This window comes from Nematostella vectensis, chromosome 15, assembly GCF_932526225.1.
Source record: "Nematostella vectensis chromosome 15, jaNemVect1.1, whole genome shotgun sequence".
Lineage (NCBI taxonomy): Eukaryota > Metazoa > Cnidaria > Anthozoa > Actiniaria > Edwardsiidae > Nematostella > Nematostella vectensis.
In genome coordinates this window covers 3,512,501-3,527,040 of record NC_064048.1, presented here as the reverse complement: position 1 = coordinate 3,527,040, position 14,540 = coordinate 3,512,501, and the positions used below count along the sequence as shown (strand labels likewise).

The window sequence follows — 14,540 nt, the reverse complement described above, 5'->3', positions numbered from 1 at the left end:
TACCATACCACAGGGAAACCAATAGTCAGGTGCACATAGAGTGCCATACCACAGGGAAACCAATAGTCAGGTACACAAGGAGTACCATACCACAGGAAAACCAATAGTCAGGTGCACATGGAATATCATAACACAGGGAAACCAATAGTCAGGTACACATGGAGTAGCATACCACAGGGAAACCAATAGTCAGGTGCACATGGAATACCATAACACAGGGAAACCAATAGTCAGGTACACATGGAGTACCATACCACAGGGAAACCAATAGTCAGGTGCACATAGAGTGCCATACCACAGGGAAACCAATAGTCAGGTGCACATGGAGTGCCATACCACAGGGAAACCAATAGTGAGGAGCACTTGGGCTACCATACCACAGGGAAACTAATAGTCAGGTGCACTTGGACTACCATACCACAGGGAAACCAATAGTCAGGTGCACATGGAGTGCCATACCACAGGGAAACCAATAGTCAGGTGCACATGGAGTGCCATACCACAGGGAAACCAATAGTCAAGTGCACATGGAGTGCCATACCACAGGGAAACCAATAGTCAGGTGCAATTGGACTACCATACCACAGGGAAACCAATAGTCAGGTGCACTTGGACTACCATACCACAGGGAAACGTATAGACTGCTTTTATCCTGTATCAAAATTCTTTAGTCAGATTCATATTATTTTTATCTATATCTAGCAGTGGAGTACCACACCACAGGGAGAGCCTGATACATTTCAAATATTATCAAACATTTCAGTTTTTTTAACAGGATTCACCAGGTAGGCCAAAAGATCATGGCGTTTTGGTGTTAAGAAGGGAAGATTACATTTCCTTTCGATTGACATCTCATATCTACCTGTTAGTATGAGTTTGAACAGCGAAAACAATCACTCCCTGTCTCCAGGGAAACGAGCGGTTCTCTGTTTGATTTTCTCATTTCGATTTTTTTTAACCCTTTTAATAAAAAATACAAGACAACAAGATGGCTTGATGTGCACATAAAAAAATAGAAAAAAAACTAAATACTAAAGCTAATAAAAAATAACCCTTCCTTTTTCTTCGCGATTCAATATTCAAAAATATTATGGCTAAAAAGAGATCCCTAAATCCAAATTCAGTTGAAGAAAACTTCAAAAGAAGCAATTCCAATTACCCAACATTAAATGAAATGTGTCTTGTTTTGTCTGTCTGTCACAATATAAATGTGATGATAGTGTATGATAGTGAATGTGTACAATTTTGAGGGCGGGGGGAGAAAAAAATATCAGAATCAAAAATTGAAATAACACACTTGCCTTATGTTTCTCGTGGACGATGCGTCCGCCTTGGTTTCTTCGAAGCGAGAGGACAAAAGTCATGTAATTAAACGAGCTTAATGAAACATTATGTTGACAGGAATAGTGCACCAGAATTAATTGTCCCATATAAAGGCCATCAAATAGTATGCTTCAACTATTTTGGGTACTAAGAAACGAGCCAATAAAAACATGAATGATATGTAATTTCAAATACATGTTCCAGATGTCTTTTCATCTCTGTTAGCAGCAACTAGACCACAATTAAAGTTTTATTTTTAGAGAAGTGCAATATTAAAAACCCTAATTGTCTTTGACACCTTTGTCACGTACTCTATAGCTATAAGTAATTAGGAGTGCATAGACAAATGGTTTTTGGTTAGCTGATTTTAGCATCTGAATATAGTTTTTAAGATAAAGTTTTATGCATTGTACAGTTTTAGAATAGCTAATTAACATTTCCTGATCAATTTGTTGGCATTAATTGCTCATTGCTGCTGGCGTTGTAGACAGGAAAGCTGTTTTGAATCGTTATTTTTCGTCATAAAAAGAAATTTAACTGACTTACATATTCATTGGGGCACCACAATGAAAGCTACCCCGCACGTTTACTTAGTGATTTTAACGTCAGAAAATTCATCTTGATTTACCTCTTCCGCGAATTTAGATAAAATGGCGGCCATGATTCCAGGAGCTAATAAACGGAAAGACGAGTTGAGCTGTAAAGTCGTCAACCATGTCTCCCACTAACATCACCACATTAGCCAACTTAGAGGCCGATTACATGATGAATTCCAGCCCGGGCTGAGTTTTCATTAACAATAACCCGGGCTGACACTACATCCCGAGTAGCTGCTTACCTATTATATGCCTTAAATCCATCCCGGGTTCAGTTCTATTCAGCCCGGGCTGGACTTGGATTTTATTGTTTTTTTGATTTTTTTAAATAATTTCGATTTTTTGTTATTGAAAATTTGCCTCCCCCCCCCCTTACCATTAGGAACTGATTAGTAACTGAGTAGGAACAAAGTAGGAACCAAGAGGTTTAGGAACCACTCAAGTGTATTAAGAGTGACCGTCTCAGCCCTTGATGACCTTAGTATTCTGGGAAAGTTTGAAACGAATCGGGTAAATATTTTTGGCTTGAGAGGGGGAAATGTATTTTTCGAATATAATTAGCGATTTTTCGGTATTTTTCGACTTGAACAGAAAAAAAAACCCCAAAATTTCGGTATAGGAACCAGGATCAACGCGGTCTCTTTTTTTTTCATCGAGAAGAAATAAAATGTGTCTTTCTTGTCTTGTTTTGTCTGTCTTTCACAAGTTAGATAGTGTCAAAAAACTATGTGTTCGATTTTGAGGGGGAGGAGGAAAAATATCAGAATCAGAAATTGAAATAACACACTTACGTTATGTTTATTATGGACGATGCAGTCTGCCGTGATGGTCTCTTCTAAACGAGAGGAAATAAGTCATTAGCTTAATGAAACATTATGTTGACGGGAATAGTGCACCAGAATTAATTGTCCCATATGAAGGCCATCAAATAGTATGCTTCAACTATTTTGGGTACTAAGAAACGAGCCAATAAAAACATGAATATGTAATTTCATAAACACGTTCCAGATGTCTTTCTATATCTGTTAGCAGCAACTTGACCACAATTAAAGTTTAATTTTTGGAGAAGGGCAATATTAAAAACCCTAATTGTCTTTTACACCTTTTTCACATTGCATAGCTATAAGTAAAATTATGAGTACATAGAAGAATGGTTATAGGTCTGCTAGCAAGGGGTACCACAATGAAAGCCACCCCGTATGTTTACTTAGTGATTTTAGCGTCAGAAAATTCATCTTGATTTACCTCTTCCGCGACATATAAAACAAGATGGCGGCCATGATTTCAGGAGCTAAGATACTTAATCGGTGAATTCTGAATAATAAACGGAAACACGAGTTGAGTTGTAAACTCGTCAACCCTGTCTTACGCTAACATCACAACTTTAGACATAACTTTGCAGGTGTTAAAAAAATGGGAGTTTCTAATTCAACTCCTCCTTATTTTTATTCGATGAAGCCTAAATACGCGTATAGCCTCGGTGGAGGTTCGAGTATTCACGAACACTTATAGAGTATACACCGCTCGATTCCAAATTCAAAGCTTTAATTCAAGAATCGAAAAGATCGGTCGCAACCGCATTATACTGTCGAGGAGGGATTCTAGCTCAGAATGGAGGCAAGAGACTTTCGTCGCAACTTGATATATTTCAGATCGAGTGCAGAGTAGAGTACAGAGAGTGGAGCGAAGTGTAGTAGTGAATATTCTCTAAATTGCAAGCTATATTTATACTAACTTAATAAGTTAAGAAATACAGGTGCATAGCACATAGCACGTTTGTAAGAGAGTTTCAACTCTTTTTTGGATTCGTTCCGGATTCGTTTTTGTAAGTTTAAATTTAAGGTCGCTCGTGCGTTAACAGATCATAAACAGAGGGCGTACTGATTTTGGCAATATCGTCAAAAAGCTAACGCTCAATTTTGCGTCAGTCTCAAATAAGTGCAAAAAATGTTGTTTACTTTTTAAGTGCTACTACATTATTGCGCGTTAATACAAATGCAATTTTTAAATTTTTGCACTCTACATACATTGAGCCGTCTTTTGTAAAAAATCTAGAGCAATCGCATGAACATTGACGCTTCTGTGCGAAGTTTAAAATTGATGACTGTCTCGTCCCCAGTCTCGGCTCTGTTAAAAAAAACACGCGGCGCGCAAAGGACAACGGGAAGGCGGACCGGAGGTTCGAGCTCTTTTGACGCTCCAGCATGCATTGCGTTTGCATTGTCTTGCTTCTCACTGTCCGTGAACCTTTGCGCGCCGCCTTTTTTTTTTCTATCTCCGCACACGATCACGACTGGGAACGAGTCAGATTTAATGACGCGCTCAGTTTGTGATCTGTTTATTAACGCGCGAGCGACCTAAATTCAATATTAAAGGTCAATGTGAAAGTCAGATGCTGCAATGTGGTTGGTCGAAAATTGCCGAAAGGAACAATTGATTGTTGTGTAGCCGTGAAGAGCTATGAACCTGGAATGTTTTCTACATAACAAATTATTGAGTTATAATATGGTTAGAGATATAATCCGAAATAATGGTGTAGGGCTTGTGTAAAAAATAAGGAATAGTAATATTATGTGTTTTGTTTTTATTAAGGGGTCACACTTATTTTATGGTTTTTAATAAAAATAACAATATACTTCCGAAAATGCACAGGGAGCCCAAGCTCACAGTTAGTGTTTTTGGGGGGTTTTCTGAGTAATTCTTAATAAAAACACACGAAACTCACCAAGCGGTTAGAAGTGATAATTGTATAATTACCTCTGTGAAGTTTCGTAAAATTCGGTCACCCCTACCCCCTTCAACATATATAATATGTTGAATGAGGTAGGGAAGAAGATGAGGTAACAAAAGAGTGGTAACCGTAAATTATCTAATAAACGCCCCCTATCTAAAGAACGCCACCTCTCTAATAAACGCCCCCACCCTCCTTTTCTCTCCCTCCCTCCTGGGCCTGATCGCGGGCTCACACGAACGAGCTGGAAATCGAGCCTATATAAATATGGTTCACAAAAAAACTGTATCGAACTATAGCTATTCTTAAATATTTTTAATTCTCAAATAATGTTACAGGATGTTTGATTTTTATACAATAGTTTATATGATTATCAATGTGATGACTTCTCCTTCGAGTGAACGCTCATAAATATGTTTTAAAATTAAAATAGGACCGCATGTTTTATGAACTGAGCGAGTTTTCCTGGGATAAATATTGTAAGACTTATAAAACTTGTTTACCTCTAAACTTTCTCAACATTCCAATATTTGAAGCTATGCTTAATGATTAAAACCACTTAAAAAGATATACATTACTGTTTCAACTCTGGGCTCTTTTGCGTAATGTATGATATATATTTCGTGACACAGCGTGACACATTGGATCTGTTGCGTGACACAAGGTAGGTATTGCATGACGTAGCGTGACACATTGGGGGGGGTTGCGTGACATAAGATAGGTATTGCGTGACGTAGTGTGACTCATTGGAGGTGTTGCGTGACACAAGGTAGGCGTTGCGTATCGCAGCGTTACTCATGGTGTTGCCTGTTATGTTACTGTTACGGCTTTCCAGGGGATTTCCCAAAATGCACTCTGACATGTTGCACGAGGTCATTGGTCAAGTGGAATGTTTCCATGCAGTAATGGCACTGAAATGGCTTCTCGCCCTCGTGAACATGATTGACAAATTTCATGTTCGAGGAAGGGTTCGTACAGGAGCAAGGTCTAAGTCTCGTGTGCGTGCGCACATGTCTCACCAGGGTACTGGCCTGACGGAAGAGCCTCTCGCAGTGCGCGCACTTAAAGGGCTTCTCACCAGAATGTCGCATTGCGTGACTTTCCAAATGACTTTTGAACCGGAAACATGCTCCGCAATCAACGCACTTGAATGGTTTCTTTATAAAATCATACCTTTCTGGACGTTTGGTGTCGTTCAATGCTTCAGGCATTATCTCTTCCTCGTTTGTACTTTGTTCTCCTTCGACATCTTCGAACAGCACACTTGAGCGTTCCATATTCCACATTCCTACTCCATTATGCTCTTGTGTGGAATTTCTAATTTTGAATTCCTCTTTACCTAAGAAAACCTTTTTAGTTTTATGCGTAATTTCATAATTCCTTGGCTTCTTTTTCAAATCTGAGACCATTTGAACCACGCATCGTCCATTCTCTTGAACAATGATGGTTCCCACCTCAGATGAGGAACCACTGTCGCTTGAGCCAGTATCGCTCTCTATGTCTCCGTGTTTATTATCCACGCCCTCCCCATCACTATAACCGTCACCCATTTCTCCAAAGTTTGCCTTGACTTTGCCCTTTGAGTCTGCGTATCTTCTCTTCCCTTTACGTGCCTTTTCTGGATTATCTTGAGGAGCACTTTCACTTCTCTGTTCCAGTTCTCCAAACTCCTTATTTGGAGATGACATTACACTTGGACATTCCATTAAATGGATCTTCTTGTGACGTAACAATGTCCCGGATTGACGAAACCTCCTTCCGCATATATCACACTCGTAGGGTTTCTCGCCGGAATGGATGCGCTGGTGGCTCGATAAGTGACCACGGTAACGAAAACTTCTCCCGCATTCCTTGCACTTGCATGGCTTGCTCGGGTATGTCCGATTCTTTCCTGTATGAGCACGGCTATCATCGCTAGCTAAAGGTAGAACGTTCGTGTTTGGATGAATCATGGCGCCAGGAAAGTCGGCACTTTGTTCCTCAGTGATTTCCGTTATCAAACTATTATCTCGTTTTTCTTCTTTCACGGGAACTCTTTCAGGTGCATTTAACGGTTTTTCACTTAGTGGATAACTTTCGTCTGCTTCCTTGAATAGCTTTACATCGAAAGTATGTGCATTAACGGACCGTAGGTCCTCCCACGCTTGATTTTTCCCTTTTTCCAACTTCACTTCACGGCTATTTATGAAGGTAGACTCGTCATCATTATGGTAATTCACGCGATCTTCCCCAATACTCTTCTGATCTTCGTCTCTGTAATCCAACAAGCTTTTCCTGTTGCCCTTCTCTTTTTCATTTCCATTTGACTGGGATATACCGTTTTCATTAAATGGGCAACTAGTATCCTCGCGTAGTTTACGATTCCTGAGAAATGTAGCGGAACTCTTAGCTTCTTTCTCTGTCTCATATTCACCTTCCAATCCCTGCGTTGTGTGGATGCCATCCATTTCAATAGTGTCCTCTTCCTTCTCTACCTTTGCTTGCTTAGTCAGATGACGTTTTTCTGCAACTTCCCTCTTAGCCTTTCGATATTCACTTTTATCCAGCTTTATTCCAGGTAACTGATGCACCCTGACCCTCTTTGATGGCGCCTTAGTATTTATTTCGTACTCAAAAGCCTTGACTTCGCGGCCCTTTCTCTTGGAATGAGTCTGTAGATGACTGTACAGATGTCCAAGAAGTCGGAAGCACCGTCCACAATCTTTGCATTTGTATGGCTTGGGATGGCTGGCAATAGCATGCTCCAGTGATGCTACATTTGTTGTGAACGAAGTATTGCAAATATGACACATTAAACCGTTTTCCAAATCAGAGGTACCACTAGCGCAACCGCTTCCAAGAGTTGACGATTCGGTTGATGACTCTGGGAAAACCTTTATTTCAGACTCGAGTCTTCTCAGTTCTTTTGTACGCCTCGCTGCGTGCACATCAGAATGATATTCAGAAAACGATCCGTTTAATGCAGATTTTTTTGGTGATTCTGCATTTTCATCTTTCATCAAAATATTTGATTTATCACTATCAACGCTATCTAGACATTGAGGACTATTTAAATGATCCAAAGCTTCGCCTCCCCACTCGGTACTTGATTCGGGCTTCGTATAAAGTACTGCCAGACTTACACTGTTCGGGTGGTAAGCGCGCACGTGCTCAAGCAAATCATCACTCCTTGTAAAGAATATTGACTGGCAAATGTGGCATTTAAAATTGTGTCTGTGCTTTATATGTGCCTGCGATGCACATTTCATTACTTTGTTCCTTAATCGCTTCACAGAGTTATTTTCCACCAGGGACTCTCCGCCGACCTTATCCGCTATTATCTTATCATTCAGCATCATTAGAGACTTCTTAAAGTGCTCCTCGATAGAGTCTATAGTTCCCTGGTCTGTTGTCTTCCGTGTGGGACGCAACCCTTTGATTGACTTCAACGCATCACTAGTTTTGAGTGATTTAGCGAAGTGGTCTTCCACGAGAGTGTTCGCAATACTGTCTTCCTTATTTCTCTCGTCAATACTAGCCTTCTGCTTTGTTTCCGAAACCTTTACAGTTGCGTTGGACACTGGTAAATCATTACTACTTGGCAGGTCATCTTTCTTGTATTCCTCATTAAGTTTCGTATCACTTTCACCCTCTGTAGAATGTTCCTGGTAAAACAAAAAGAGAAATTCAAATACTTCACCTTTAAATCTACTTGTCACAGGCAGTGGACATATTGGTGCATGTTTTTAAAGCCTGTTTTTAAGTCCCGGAACCTACATAAAGTAGGCGATTCGTCGTCCAAAACATAAAGACCATGCAGACAATTGGTTACCAACTCGTATAAATAGGGCAATATGGCATCTACTACATACAGACTATTGGTTATCAACTCACATAAAGTGGACAGTATGACATCTACTACATATACAGACTATTGGTTATCAACTCACATAAAGTGGACAGTCTGGCATCTACTACATACAGACTATTGGTTATCAACTCACATAAAGTGGACAGTATGACATCTACTACATACAGACTATTGGTTATCAACTCACATAAAGTGGACAGTCTGGCATCTACTACATACAGACTATTGGTTATCACCCCACATAAAGTGGACAGTCTGGCATCTATTACATACAGACTATTGATTATCAACTCACATAAAGTGGACAGTATGACATCTACTACATACAGGCTATTGGTTATCACCCCACATAAAGTGGACAGTCTGGCATCTACTACATATACAGACTATTGGTTATCAACTCACATAAAGTGGACAGTCTGGCATCTACTACATACAGACTATTGGTTATCAACTCATATAAAGTGGACAGTCTGGCATCTACTATATACAGACTATTGTTTATCACCCTACTTAAAGTGGACAGTCTGGCATCCACTACATACAGACTATTGGTTATCACCCTACATAAAGTGGACAGTCTGGCATCTACTACATACAGACTATTGGTTATCAACTCACATAAAGTGGACAGTCTGGCATCTACTACATACAGACTATTGGTTATCAACCCACATAAAGTGGACAGTCAGGCATCTACCACATGCAGACAATTGGTTATCAACTCACATAAAGTGGACAGTCTGGCATATGTGGTCCCTCATGTTCCCCTGTTGCTGTCATGTAGCAGAATAAAACTTCAACAGGCTCGGTCTTTATGGTAATATTGGGATCCATCTGAAGTAATATAATACAAAAATGTAAAGAGGTACTATATAAAAACAATTAAATTGAAGTATGTTGGAATGCACACTACAGGATTTCTATTTTAAAGTGGAAAAAGGGGTAAAAAACTATGCTGTTGCAGGTTTTTCTACAATTTTTTTCTTATGGCCATGGTCAAAGCAAAAAAGGATATAACAAAGCACATTACCTTTTTTAATTAGTCAGAAAAATAAAATTAGGCAGAAGAAGAATTAAAGGAAATACAGTTGAAGCTCTCGTAAGCGACCACCTTGGGAACTGAAAATTGTGGTCGTTAACGGAGCTGGTCTCTTACGAGAGCTTGCTCTCATAAGTGACCACTGGTCGCCAAAAACTTGAACAATAGGTGTTGGTCGCTTACGAGAGCTTAATTAAAATGGGATCTAAACGTTATCGTGATAATAACAACGCTGTAATATTTTGGTTTATTGCTTGATTTAAAGAGAAAATTTGACTGAAAACATCTACAAAGAAGGGCAAAACAACGGCACTCAACCACATTTCTACGATTCATTTTTCTTTTTCCGAATATTTATACAATCCCTAATAACTGTAACTGTGAACAAAACAAACTTAAAATAACTGACTCATAAATACATGGAACCATGTTAGCAAAATGTTCGCAAAACCAGGTATTTAACTTATTATGAGAGTGAGTTGCTTTATTAGCAATTAATTCTACGCAAATAGCTCGTTATGCTCGATTATATTGACGACTTAATCGTCATGAGAGTATTTTCTGCGTCTAAGAGGACCAATCGCATGGCGTCTTTTGTTAGCCGATTTCTAAAGCGTGCAACATACAAAGGGATGGCTATTGTAACATGAAAAAGAATAAATCGTGGAGCTGGCAATGGACTAGAGATTCATTGCATTTATACTTTTTCTGGAGGCAGAAATGTCAATCCCATGGTTGAAATCAAAGTTAGAAAATTGTAATTATGAAATTCTTTAATGATTGCCTACTGGAAAAGCAGCTTTTGTGAACATCACAACATTTCCGCTTTGTATATGATTTTAGCATGCATTGGATATGATATTTATCAGGTGTTGACTCGTGTTGTAGAGGAAAAAAAAGATTGTGGTCGCTTACGAGAGCTTAAAAATAAAAGAAAATCTCAGTTGGTGGTTTGAATTTTTGGGCGTTAACGGAGCTGGTCGCACTGATAAGTTGGTCGTTTATGAGAGCTAAGAATTACAAAGTTTGTGTGACAATTCAATCGGTGATTCGTGATCGTTATTGGAGCTGGTCGCTTACGAGAGCGGTCGCTCAGAGAGCTTCTACTGTATAGTATAATAAAAACATAAATAAACTAACATCAAATAAAATCAACAATGTACTAGAACATAACTCTACTATATATACGAAATAACATAATCCAGTGTTTTTTTAAAAAATACTATCCTTTTTCAAATATGTCACACATTAAATTTAAACTCAATAGATGTTATGTATATAGGATATGACGTAAATTAAAATTTAAACAATAGATGCTATATATAGCAGGCCCTGCTATACCCAGGTTTTTTCTTGGGGGGGGGAGGTGACATCCAAAACAATGGACCTTATTTTCCAAGGGGTGGTAGAGCGGGTAAGTTTACTGATAAAAATCTCACCATCCCGGAAAGTACAAATAAAGGATTTTTTTCTGCCATTGCAGTATATTCACAGGACTTATATTCTCTGATTAGTAAAAAGTTTGACTTATAGACTTATGACATAAGCATGTCTATTGCGGACCAGAAGTGGATTTTCTGCCGTTGTGGGGGGTGCAAACTCACCCCTGCACCCCTCTGGGTATGGGCCTGTTAAAGATCATTTTTTTAAATAATCACTGGAAATAAACTGTCCTAAAAGTGTTTGTAGCAATACCAACATTTATCTCTTCAATTACTAACAGTAACTACTTAAATTGAGGTCACGCCAGGAAATGTCAAACTGAGGCTTTTGCATCCAGACTTACTGTAGGCTTTACAAGATTGTTGGGCCAAAGCCTCAGTGTGATATTTCCTGGCATGACTAACCTATCCCGTAATACGCCAGCGTGTGACTGCATAATTTAAGTCTGCAAAGTTTTTAATATTTTCTGCGTTTTACGTGAATTTTACATTTAGCTAACACTACATACAGCACTTTTTCTGAGAGCTTTAAGAATCTTAATATGCTTGTTTATTTGAGAAAGCTTTTTACATTTTGGAATCAGTGACTTTGCCAGTATTGGAGGAAGTATGGCAAAGACTAGCCTCTTACAACCTGCTAGCCCAACCACAATCTTAGCCATATAATAAAGGAGTATAATAATAAGTCATGGAACAAAAGTAGCACAGTTTATTCTTTTCCATTAGGTCAATTCGTCAATGCGTTCAATTCCTGGGGGAGAATTTATTTTTTAGTCAATTCTCAACTGTGCAAGAAGTTTCACAGATATGCTGGACACAGAATCCATTTTACAGTAAAAAAACACAGTCTTGCTAGCCAATTAGTTCCCACAATGTCAGGATTCAAGACTGATAACAAAGCTGAGACACGTTTTCTCAGTGCAGTTTCAAATAACTAGCCTAAGCCTAAATCAATTATTTTTTCTTTCTCCAATTGAGTTTGTGTGAGCATGTTTAATTTAAAGTATTAAAATAATGAAAGCTCTCCAAACAAATTTTTAAACAATTAACCTGACTGTCCATACTATCAAATAAGTAGTTTTGTTCAGATTTAGGAGGCCGTCTCGTATAAGCCTTACATAGCACCTACTCTAGCTATGTTTTAATCAATGTGTCACACAAGAAATCTAATACAGTTGAAGCTCTCGTAAGCGACTGACAATTGTGGTTTTGACAGAGCTTGCTCTCGTAAGCGACTGACAATTGTGGTTTTGACAGAGCTGGTCTCTTATGAGAGCTTGCTCTCATAAGCAACCACTGGCCGCAAAAAACTTGAACAATAGGTGTTGGTTGCTTACGGGAGCTTAACTAAAATGGAATCTAAAAGTTATCTTGATAACTTATCAAGATAAGTTGTTTTATTTAATAGCAATTAATTATACGCAAAGTAGCTTGTTATGCTCGTTTATATTGACGGCTTAAGCTTTTCATCATGAGAATATCTTCTGCGACTATGAGGATCGCATAGCGTTTTTCAAGTGGATGGCTATTGTAACTGAAAAAAAGGATGTTAATACCGGCCTGGCCTTTGGTACAATATATATTCAAAACCCCTCAAAATATTTGAACTATCATTATCGTGCTAAAAATATTGATTTAATAATTTTTGGCTAAATAGGTTCTAATTTAACTGGGAGTCTAATTTAGAATTTTAAGGCTAACAAGTTCTTAAATTGCAGGTTCTTAAAAGCGGGTTAGTACTGTATAAATATGCTGTAAAAACAAACAATCATGGGATTAAAACATATCTAGTGTAGTATGGCAAAAAAAAAACAAGACACAGGTGGTTCACAATACAAATTGATTCAAATTTTTGTCAAGGTTACTGTGTGCATAAAGATAAAAATTTAAATCATTTTGAGAATTCCACTGTAAGACGGATGAAAAAACATATAATAAATAAATGGTTTTCAGGAAAAAAAATTTGGGAAGAAAAAATGCTATTCAAAAAATCCCATAAACTGCCCCAAAACTAAAATTATAGCTATGAAATTAATTCCAAAAGCCAAACAATGGTCCAACAAAAAGCGGTTTCTAAAACTCATTTCGTATTCAGCATACTAATTATGGGCATGGAGCAGAAAATATATTCATCCTAATCAGTTACTAAATACCACCATCCACAAGCTAGACATTTCCAAAATCTATTTGTCGCGTCCTTTCTATAAATGATTTGATTAAATATTCCATTTGTATCTAAGTTTTGAACCAGAAAGGGCGTTATTTCCATGGGAAATTACTTATGTCAGCGAATGGTACAGCTGGTTGAGTTTCTGAACAAAGGAATTTGCATGTGCATGTCTCTGCATTTTAACGAAAAAAGATCATTAAAAATACTACTCCGTGATTTTAAACTAAAAAATCACACTTCTTAGAGCTGTAAGCATTCTTCCTATGACTTTTTGTTGAAGAAGAATCGTGAATTTTGCAAAGATCTTCGAACATTGTAAAACAATTGAGATCAAACACAAATTCTTTAGTGCAGCATTCATTGAAATAAAAAGCACGTTTTCGCGACGCTTAAAATAAACCTATAAATATAGCGTATCGCAGACCAATATTTATTGTTCTGACTGCTTTGGCATTCAAGCTCTTCTACGTTTTTTTCTATATCTAGGGAATAAATTGTTCTATTTTCTTATAACGATAAACAACTCAAAATTCAAAAGAAACCGCAGCAAACTCGACTACAATGAGTACCTCGCGATGCATTCCAAACTTTTGGCTGTGTTTCTCCATTAGAGACAAAAAAATTCAAAAGGACTTACCTCGAATTCTTTGTTTAGTCAGAGTGTTATGGTGGTGATGCGAGGCTACGACGGCCCCGTGATCAGAAATTCGGCAGGAAAAAACATGTAAACATTCAAAATGGCGCGCAACGGGAGCCGATGAGAGGTCCTCTGCGGTGAGATACCGCTGACACAATATTTTGCAAAAGATCGAGACTGAAAAGGTGTTTCTTTTTTTCTTTCTCTTTCTCGTCTTTTTAAAACTTTGTACAGTGAAGATTTCATCAAGATTGGGAGAGATCAAAGCACGAATATAAGACATCATAGACGTATTTTAATAGCCAATAAAGCTCTAAATTAACAACTAATGTGGTCTCAGTTGCATGTAAAGTATTTTTGTCTTCGAATTGCTGTATTAATAAAGTATTTTGTTATGAAGGAATTGTTCATTAATGCCAATTTCTGAAACGTGAGTGAGATATTTACTCTCATCGCCTATTTGTCATTTCGCTTATTAGCCTGCTCACCGACTCTCCAGTGGGTTTATTCGGAAATTACTGTATTCGGAGTTTCGAGATTCCTGTGGAAAGGGAGAAAAGAGCCGAATAAAAGCCGCAAAATATTTGTTCCGCAGCCCGATTTTTTTGCTGGCTGGGCAGATGTTAGACCCCTCGGTTGCTGGAGAAAACAATCGTACCGAATGGTTCTGCTGGCAGATTTGTGGAGTCGAACTAGTTGTGCTGGGAATATTTTTGGGGGCGCAGGATCGGATGCTTGGGGACTAAAAG

General features: G+C 38.3%; 1 protein-coding gene and 1 long non-coding RNA gene across 4 annotated transcripts; both read right to left on the bottom strand.

Moving 5' to 3' along the window:
• Positions 1 to 1,301: 1,301 nt before the first annotated feature.
• On the bottom strand, positions 1,302 to 3,278 carry LOC125556755. The gene is made up of 3 exons (XR_007306780.1): positions 3,165 to 3,278; positions 2,711 to 2,754; positions 1,302 to 1,338 (listed from the first exon to the last, which is right to left on the bottom strand). It is a non-coding gene; the product is annotated as an uncharacterized LOC125556755 (long non-coding RNA).
• A 1,672-nt stretch (positions 3,279 to 4,950) lies between these two features.
• Positions 4,951 to 13,966, bottom strand: LOC116619984 (zinc finger protein 420). Of its 3 annotated transcripts, XM_048722992.1 has the most exons (4): positions 13,792 to 13,966; positions 9,230 to 9,337; positions 7,972 to 8,294; positions 4,951 to 7,938 (listed from the first exon to the last, which is right to left on the bottom strand). In XM_048722992.1, the coding sequence occupies exons 2-4, from the start codon at positions 9,335 to 9,337 to the stop codon at positions 5,472 to 5,474; spliced, it is 2,898 nt and encodes a 965-aa protein (XP_048578949.1). In that variant the 5' UTR covers positions 13,792 to 13,966; the 3' UTR covers positions 4,951 to 5,471. The 3 variants fall into 3 exon arrangements, with proteins under 3 accessions (XP_048578949.1, XP_032241264.2, XP_048578950.1); XM_032385373.2 differs by having other exon boundaries at positions 4,951 to 8,294; positions 13,792 to 13,965; XM_048722993.1 differs by lacking the exons at positions 9,230 to 9,337; positions 13,792 to 13,966 and adding an exon at positions 8,634 to 9,209 and having other exon boundaries at positions 4,951 to 8,294.
• Between the last annotated feature and the right edge of the window lie 574 nt (positions 13,967 to 14,540).

Excerpts from the sequence above, each read along its gene's own strand:
- LOC116619984 (XM_032385373.2), bottom strand. The coding sequence starts at position 9,337 with ATGGATCCCAATATTACCATAAAGACCGAGCCTGTTGAAGTTTTATTC. Across the intron at positions 8,295-9,229 it reads TGCCAGACTGTCCACTTTAT|GAACATTCTACAGAGGGTGA; the intron begins GTGAGTTGATAA and ends TTGTTTTACCAG.